Below are 9,281 nucleotides of genomic sequence, written 5' to 3'. Positions count from 1 at the left end.
ATCAGGAACAGAAACAGAAATTGCTGGAAAAGCTCAGCAGGTCTGGCAGCGTCAGGGGAAGAGAAAGCAGAGTTAATATTTCGGGTCCGGTTCTGAGGAAGGGTCACTGGACCCGAAACGTTAACTCTGATTTCTCTCCACAGATGCTGCCAGACCTGCTGAGATTTTCCAGCAATTTCTGTTTTTGATGCTGATCCCTGAACTGTTCGGAGTGACCAATCGAAAACTATGCAACAAGACTCGGCTTTATTTCCAGGAATAAAGCGAGCCAACATTTCAGAACAGTGAGATTGCAGAATCCCTCTATCCTGTATGTTACTGTCTTCACAGAATACTGCTTTCTACAGCAAATGAAGGATTCGTCACAGAGTCCATATCATAAAGTCATACAGCACGGAAACAGGCCCTTCAGCCCTACTGACCATAATCCCAAACTAAACTAATCCCACCTGCCTGCTCCTGGCCCATATCCCTCCAAAACTTTCCCTATTCATGTACTGATCCAAATGTCTTTTAAACGCTGTAACTGTACCCACATCCACCACTTCCTCAGGAAGTTCATTCCACACACCAACCACCCTCTGTGTAAAAAAATTATCCCTCATGTCCTTTTTAAATCTCTCTCCTCTCACCTTAAAAATGTGTGCCCGAGACTTGAAATCTCCCACCTTCAGGAAAAACAACTACCATTAACTCTATCTGTACCCCTCATTATTTTATAAACCTCTATAAGATCGCCACTCAACCTCTGACCCACCAGCGAAAATAGTCCCAGCCTATCCAGCCCCTCCTTATAACTCAAACCCTCCATTCCCAGCAACATCCTGGTAAATCTCCTCTGAACCCTCTCCAGTTTAATAATATCCTTCCTATAACAGGGCGACCAGAACCGGACACAGTGCTCCAGAAGACACTTCACCAACGTCCTGTACAACCTCAACATGACGTCCCCAACTCCTGTACTCAAAGGTCTGAGCAATGAAGGTAAGCGTGCTAAACCCCTTCTTCACCACCCTGTCTACCTGTGGCACAAACTTCAAAGAATTATGTACCTGAACCCCTAGGTCCCTCTGTTATACAGCACTACACAAGGCCCTACCATTAATTGTATAAGCCCTACGCTTGTTTGTTTTGCCAAAACGCAATACCTCGCATTTCTCCAGATTGAACTCCATCTGCCAATTCTCAGCCCATTGACCCATTTGATTAAGACCCCTTTGTGTATGAGAAATTACTTACTTTGGTAAATATCTTGTAATGATCCTCCCCCACAGTATTCCATGCAAATCCACATTCGGTTATTCCTGGCAAAGACAGATCAAATCAAACACACATTACATGAACAGCCTGTTCCCACACTCGCTCCTCTCAATTAGTTAGAAATTATGGTCAATTCACCCAAACCTTGGACATATCAAACTTTGAGATGCTACACAGACCCATACCACACACACAGGAGCTGACAGACCCTCGTGCTCCTAAAAATGCTTCCCAGTTTATCCCACTACAGGTCCTGGATCATGCAGAGCTCTCTCCCTCTCAAAAACAAACTAAACAATTGGAGGTCCCCCTTCCCACCAGAGACATAATCCAGGAATAAATTATTGTTGGCAGCGTTGAGGAGTGGGCACTGTCAGAGGGTCAGTACTGAGGGAGTGCCGCACTGTCGGAGGGTCAGTACTGAGGGAGTGGGCACTGTCGGAGAGTCAGTGCTGAGGGAGTGCCGCACTGTCGGAGGGTCAGTACTGAGGGAACGCCGCACTGTCGGAGGGTCAGTGCTGAGGGAGCGCTGTACAGTCGGAGGGTTAGCGCTGAGGAAGCGGGCACTGTTAGGGTGTCAGTGCTGAGGGAGCGCCACACTGTTGGAGGGTCAGCGCTGAGGGAGCGGGCACTGTCGGAGGATCAGTGCTGAGGTAGCGCCGCACTGTCGGAGGGCCAGTGCTGAGGGAGTGGGCATTGTCGGAGGGTCAGTGCTGAGGGAGTGGGCACTGTCTGTGCTACAACAGGAGGGGGAGAGCTTTTCAGGAAGTAGCCAGAGTCTGTATACCAGCATCTGCAGTTCCTACTATCTCAGAGTCTGTATATTGATGGCTTCCTCCTGACAGACACTATGTAATCTCACTTACCTGTAGTAACTGGCGTGAAACGCGACAATATTCTGATGTTTACAGCCTTTCATCATCGTTATCTCTAACTGAAGTGAAGATACATCATCACCTGAGGAGAGAACAGAATTAGTGCAATTCTCAAAATCCCCCCTTGAGAAGGTGGGGGGGAGCTGCCTTCTTGAACCGCTGCAGTCCATGTGCTGTGGGTTGACCCACAATGCCCCTTAGGGAGGGAATTCCAGGATTCTGACCCAGCGACACTGAAGGAACGGCGATATATTCCCAAGTCGGGATGGTGAGGGGCTCGGAGGGGAATGTGCAGGGGGGGCGGTGTTCCCATGTACCTGCTGCCCCTTGTCCTTCTGGATGGAAGTGGGTCATGGGTTTGGAAGGTGCTGCCTGAGGATCTTTGGTGAATTTCTGCAGGGCATCTTGTAGATGGTACACACTGCTGTTACTGAGCGTCGGTGGGGATGGTGGGGGGGTGATGGGTAGTGGGGAGTGTCTCTTGTGAAGATGAGGCATGTTTCCTTGCACTGATGTTGAGATTGGCAGGAACATTACAACAGGCCACAAACAGAGCTGGGGAACTGTTAGACACAGAGGGAAGGTATTCCCCAAAGCAATCACCCAGTACCCAGTCTACGTTTGTTCACCTTATTTAGGAGAGCAGCATGGTGACTCAGTGGTTAGTACTGCTGCCTCACAGCACCAGGGACTCAGGTTCGATTCCACCCTCGGGTGACTGTCTGTGTGGAGGTTGCACATTCTCCCCGTGTCTGTGTGGGTTTCCTCCGGGAGCTCCAGTTTCCTTCCACAGTCCAAAGATGTGCAGGTTAGGGTGGATTGGCCGTGGGAAATTGTCCCATAATGCCCAGGGATGTGCAGTTAGGGTGGATTGGCCATGGGAAATTGTCCCATAGTGCCCAGGGGTGTGTAGGTTATATTGTCCCTGGACACTAAGGGACAATTTAGCACGGCCAATCCACCCTAACCCGCACAGGAGGGTCAACGTTTCGGGCCGAAACGCTTCGCCAGGACTGCGGAAGGAGGGGGTGGGCAACGGCAGGATTTGCTACACCTGCCCTTACCCTCTATCCCAGGCCCTTAAAACAATCCTTCCAGATCGGGCAGAGGTTCACCAGCACTTTATCCAACCTGATCTATTGTATCTGTCACTCCCAGTGTGGTCTCCTCTATAGTGGGGAGAGCAAACACAGACTCAGGGACTGGTTTGAGGAGCATCTGGTCTCTGCACACACTAACCAACCCGATCTTCCAGTTGCCATCCACCTTAACACCACCCCCGTCCCCCTCCCATTCCTCTAGTGACGTGCCCATCCTTGGCCTCCTCCAGCGAGGCCAAATATAAACTGGAGGAACAACGCCTGATATTTCGCCTTGGGAGCTCACAGCCCGATGGCCTCAATATAGACCTCACCCCAGCTTCAAAATTCCTCCACCCCCAGCCTTATCCCATGTCCGGCTCTCCCTCTCTTGACCTGACCTAACCTATCCATCTTCCCACTCACCTATCCGCTCCACCCATCCCACAGGCCATTCGCATTGGCCCCCTACCTGCATCCACCTCTCACCCTCTCTCCTACCCTTCCCCCGAGCCCCCCACCAGCACCACCCCCGCCCCCAACTCCCCTATTTATTTCTGGGCTCCCCTCCCCCTCCCCAGTCCTGGTGAAAGGCACCGTCTGACCTGCTGGGATACACATAGACAGTGAATTTCACATGTGCTCTCCCCCCATCCCCACAGACAAAGAGACTGGCAGAGAGGGGGGCCCATGTGGGTACCCATAGCAACAGCGTGGACAAAGTTTGGCGGGGGGGGGGGGCAGTGAATGAATTCATTCGGATCGTGCACTGTGAGGTAATGGAGGTTGGTGCCACTGGTGAGGCCTCTGCCTGAGGAGGGCGAGGGGGCAGCCCTTGGCATGTCCCAGTGAGGAAGGAGCGGGCACCCTCAGAGACATGGGCAATGACACCCCTGGGCTTGGAGAGGGAGGGAGAGAGAGAGGGAGGGAGGGAGAGAGGGAGGGAGGGACAGAGGTGCAAAGAGGCTGCACAAGGGCAGAGAAAGTAGGATCGAGGTGGGAAGTCATCGGCTCAGAGAAGGGAGACTCCATAGCTGTCCCACAGCTTGGGCATTGAGCCTGGTTGATGAGTAGTTGGTGAAATGATTGGCTAGTTATCCCAGAGCGTAGTTAACCAGCGATTCCCGCGATCGCTAACTTACCTGGGTCCAATTTAATGACCTTGACGGCTGAGAGCTCACTGGTCTGTAAGTTACGAGCCTAGACAGTGGAGAGAGGGGGGCCAGTTAATACAAGGAACTGGATACTTATAGAGTCATAGATCTGTACAGCACAGAAACAGACCCTTTGGCCCAACCCATCCATGCTGACCCAGATATCCTAAATTAATCTAGTCCCATTTGCCAGCATTTGGCCCATATCCCTCTAAACCCTTCTTATTCATGTACCCATCCAGATGCCTTTTAAATGTTGTAATTGTACCAGCCTCCACCACTTCCTCTGGCAGCTCGTTCCATACACGCACCACCCTCTGTGTGAAAAAGTTGCCCCTCAGGTCCCTTTTAAATCTTTCCCCTCTCACCTTAAACCTATGCCCCTCTAGTTTTGGACTCCCCCCTACCCTGGGGTAAAGACCTTGTCTATTCACCCTATCCATGCCCCTCATGATTTTATAAACCTCTATAAGGTCACCCCTCAGCCTCTGACACTCCAGGGAAAATAGCCCCAGACCATTCAGCCTCTCCCTGTAGCTCAAACCCTCCAACATCCTTGTAAATCTTTTCTGAACCCTTTCAAGTTTCACAACATCCTTCCTATAACAGGGAGACCAGAATTGAATGCAGTATTCCAAAAGTGGCCCTAACCAATGTCCTGTACAGCCACAACATGACCTTTCAACTCCTATACTCAATCCACTGACCTGACCCTTGGGCACAATACAGTGGGTCAGAACATTGACTGATTCAAACATTTTACAGCCCAAAATCCCTGAGAGCACTCGGATTAGGGAGTACAGAGCTGAAGGATTGGAAAGAGAAACAGAAGCAATTTGCACAGTCTGCAACCAACTGCTAACACAGTGCGATCCCAGATGCAACTACTCCGGGTTCTGTCCTTAGAAATCTTACCCCTTTTTGCTGTGTGGGAGTCAGGAGTGAGGACAGAGAGGTTAGAAAGGAGACAGAGAGATCCCAGAAAGAGACAGAGGCATCAACAAAATCTAATGCGAGTGTCACAGGAGGGAAAGTAGCTAACTTTGATATATTACTGTCACATGGACCTAAATACAGTGAAAAGTTTTGTTTTGTGTGCTGTACAGGCAGACCATACCATACGAAGGTCACAGGGTGATAGAACAGAGCGAGGAATACTGGGTTACAGCTGCAGTGAAGGTGCACAAAGACCGAGATCAACATTGGATTTGAAATTTGAGAGGTCCATTCAGAAGTCTAATAACAGCAGGGAAGAACCTGTTCTTGAATCTGATGGTCCAACGGAAGAGGTTGGAGGAGATTATAACTGGGGTGGGAAGGGTCTTTGATGATGTTTGCTGCCTTCCTGAGGCAACGAGAAGTGTAGATTGAGTCCATGGGTGGAAGGTCTGTGATGGTCTGAGCTGTGCCCTCCACCTTCTGTAGTTTCTTACGGTCCTGGGCAGAGCAGTTACTGTACCAGGCCGTTTTGCACCCAGACAGTTTGCTTTCAATGGTGCATCTGTAGAAGTTGGTGAGTGACCTTATGGACAAGCCAAATTTCCTGATCCGCCTGAGGAAGAAGAGGCGTTGTTGTGCCTTCTTGACTATCACATCTACGTGGGGAGTCCAGGACAGTTTGTTGGTTATCGTCACTCTGAGAAACTTAACACTCTCAACCCCCTCCACCCAGATCCCAGAAACAGACAGAGGGGGTTTCAGGGGGGCATCAGCGAAATCTAATTTGAGAGTCACAGCAGAGCAAGCAGTGGATTGTTCAGTAATTTCTCAGTTTTCTCTCTCTTGTACCTGCATTTTGGTTTATGTTAAGGCCCCAATTATTAAGTCTAGACACGCAAATAATGAGAATTTCAGGACTTCAAAAGCAAAATTCGCTTGCCAGAGTGTTAAGGGGCTCCTGACATAAACAAGTATAAGATTTTTCTCATGCAGCATCATACAGTTCAGAAGAGGCCGTTCGGCCCATTGAGATTGTACCTCCAGAACTGACCAAATCGACACTTTCCTGCACTAGGCCCGTAGCGTTGACATTTCAAGAGCTGATCTGACACTTTTTAAAAGGATTGTGAAGTCTCCTGCCCCATCTCCCCTCTCATCAGTGCATTCCTGCCCCCAATACTTTCTAGGGAAAACACTTCAGTCTATTCTTAAATCAGAAGGAGGTTTAAATCAGAGGAAGATCCCTTTTTCTGCTTAGCTAGGATAGGTCTGGCATGCAGACAGGCACTGCTAGGATTGAGGACATAACAAAGACAGACCCAGCAGAGGGGGTTGACACAGCGGGATACAGTCGGGAGGGAGTTGCTGTGGGAGTCCTCAACATTGACTCCAGACCCCATGAAGTCTCATGGCTTCAGGTTAAACATGGGCAAGGAAACCTCCTGCTGAACCACATACCGTCCTCCCTCAGCTGATTAATCAGTCTCTCCTCAATGTTGAACAACACTTGGAGGAAGCACGGAGGGTGGCAAGGGCACAAAATGTACTCTGGGTGGGGGATTTCAATATCCACCACCAAGAGTGGCTCAGCAGCAGTATTACTGATCGAGCCGGTCGGGTCCTAAAGGACACAGCTGCTAGACTGGGTCTGCGGCAAGTGGTGAGGGAACCAACAAGAGGGAAAAACATACCTGACCTCATCCTTACCAATCTGCCAGCTGCAGATGCATCTGTCCATGACAGTATCGGTAAGAGTGACCATCGCACAGTCCTTGTGGAAACAAAGTCCCACCTTCACACTGAGAACAACCTCCATCGTGTTGTGTGGCACTATCAATGTGCTAAATGGGACAGACTTCACACAGATCCAGCAACTCAAGACTGGGCATCCATGAGGCGCTGTGGGTCATCACAACAGCAGAATGGTACTCCAGCACAATCTGTAACCTCATGGCCCGACATATCCCCAACACAGCTATAATGGAGTTTGGGAGGGGGTGTAGGGAACAGCCAGAGGTTGTGGTCTACATTGGGACCAACAACAGGGGATAAAAGACAAATGAGGCAGACTTTAGGGAGGAAATTGAGAGACTCCCGAGACACTAATCTCCAGATTGTTCCCGGTGTCAAGGAGCAGAGAGACGGGACAGGAATAGGCAGATAGAGCAGAGTAACTGGAGAAATGATGCAGGAGAAAGGGCATTAGATTCCTGAGGAATTTGGAACTGTTTCTGGGGGAGGCGGGAGCAGCAGAAGTTGGATGGGCTACATCTGAACTAGAAAGGGTGCTCGGGAAGGTTCGCTGGCGCTATTTAAATGAAGCAGACAGGGGTCAGGGAATCATGACAAGTAGGTCAGAGGGGAGAGAAGCTGAGATGGAATTTGGGGTCAAACCGCGAGTCGGTGCACAGGTGAAATAAGAAGGACATGATTTTGGCAAAGCAAAACGCAACATATTCTTAATGCGAAGAGCACGAGGAATGAGGAAGACAAGCTGAGCGACGCAGGTAGGCACGTGCAATGTGACACCTTAACTATGACGGAGTTTTTGTTGAAAGATGGGCAGGATTGGCATCTCAACATCCAGAGGGGAAGTTCAGACAAGATGGAGAGGGCTAGTGGAGGACGTGCGGGTCACAGTTATTTAGCGGTGAGAGGGGCAAACTCTTGGAAGGACTGTCAAACGAGGCTGTGTTCGTTAAAGTAAAACACCCAATGGGGGCAAATGTATTGGTAGGGTATATACCGCACAAACCCCCAAATGTCAGAGAGCGAGAGGATCAAACAAATAATCACACTCCAGATCAGCACACTGTTCTGGAAATCATCACAGCTCCTCAAGCTTTAAGGCTATAAAATTACCAGGTGCCTAGATAGGGTTGACGGTCCTGACAAATGGTTTCTGCCTGAAATGTTGACTTTCCTGCTCCTCGGATACTGTCTGACCTGATGAGCTTTTCCAGCCTCACGTCTATTGCCAGTCAGGACTTTTTCCACCAGAGTTGAATGTTTAATACCAGGGGGGCATGCATTTAAGAGGGGGAGGGGAGGTTCAAAGGAGATGTGACGGGCAAGTTTTTTTACACAGAGCGTTAAGAGTGTGGAACGCCCTGCCAGGGATGGGGTGGGTGGAGGCAGATATGATAGGGGCGAGTAAGGGGCTTTTAGATAAGCACATGAATATGCAAGGAATGGAGGGATATGGACCAAGGGCAGGCAGAAGGGATTAGATTAATGTTTAGCACAACATTGTGGGCCGAAGGGCCTGTTGCTGTGCTCTACTGTTCTATGTTCTGCCAGAATAATGAGTTAGTAATAGTCGGGGATTTAACATACTAATTAGGGTAGTTTTAATATGGAAGGAAGAAGGTAACAAAATTCTAAAAGGAGAACTTTCTCTAGCCAGTGCGAAGAACGAGAGAGGGGCAGTTCTGAATAACATTTGGGAGTGAGCTCAGGAAGGTGTCAGTAAAGGAGCATTCTGGAGACAGTGATCATAACCCAGTTAGATTTAGGATGCCGGTGGGGAAAACAGAACAATGGACCAGGAACGGAGAATGCAAACCGGGAGAAGGTCAATTTTATGAAGATAAGATACAATTTGGTTCCAGTGAACTTGAAGCAGTTCCTTGCTGATAAATCCGTGTCAGGGCTGGTTTGAGATTCTAGAACTGGGGGCACAGCCTGAGAACGAGGGCCAGACTGTACAGGAGAGATATCAGGAAGCTCTTCTACACACTAAGGGTGGGAGAGGTTTGGAATTCTCTTCCACAAACAGCAGTGGATGCTGAATCAGTTGTTCATTTTAAATCTGAGAGAGAGAGAATGTTTTTATTCAGCAGGGCCATGGGCCAAAGGCAAGTGTATGGAGTTGGGCCACACATCAGCCATGATCTGATCAAATGACAGCACAGGCAGGAGGGACTAAATGGCCTCGTCCTGATGCTATGACTGTGAAACATTAGAATAAATCG

The 9,281-nt window shown here is 49.4% G+C and overlaps 1 protein-coding gene across 1 annotated transcript in view; it reads right to left on the bottom strand.

Moving 5' to 3' along the window:
* LOC109926117 (mitogen-activated protein kinase kinase kinase kinase 3-like) overlaps positions 1 to 9,281 on the bottom strand; it is a gene marked incomplete at its 3' end in the record, with an annotated part of 23,516 nt that overhangs the window by 9,264 nt on the left and 4,971 nt on the right. The window contains exons 2-4 of the mRNA XM_048592350.1: positions 4,357 to 4,414; positions 2,127 to 2,217; positions 1,240 to 1,304 (exon numbers count right to left, since the gene is read on the bottom strand). Of these exons, the coding sequence (XP_048448307.1) occupies positions 1,240 to 1,304; positions 2,127 to 2,217; positions 4,357 to 4,414 (214 nt within the window). The remainder of the gene's footprint in view (positions 1 to 1,239; positions 1,305 to 2,126; positions 2,218 to 4,356; positions 4,415 to 9,281) is intronic.

Source organism: Rhincodon typus, unplaced genomic scaffold (genome assembly GCF_021869965.1).
Source record: "Rhincodon typus isolate 14 unplaced genomic scaffold, sRhiTyp1.1 hic_rhity00001058, whole genome shotgun sequence".
Lineage (NCBI taxonomy): Eukaryota > Metazoa > Chordata > Chondrichthyes > Orectolobiformes > Rhincodontidae > Rhincodon > Rhincodon typus.
This window is presented reverse-complemented; position numbering and strand designations above follow the sequence as displayed.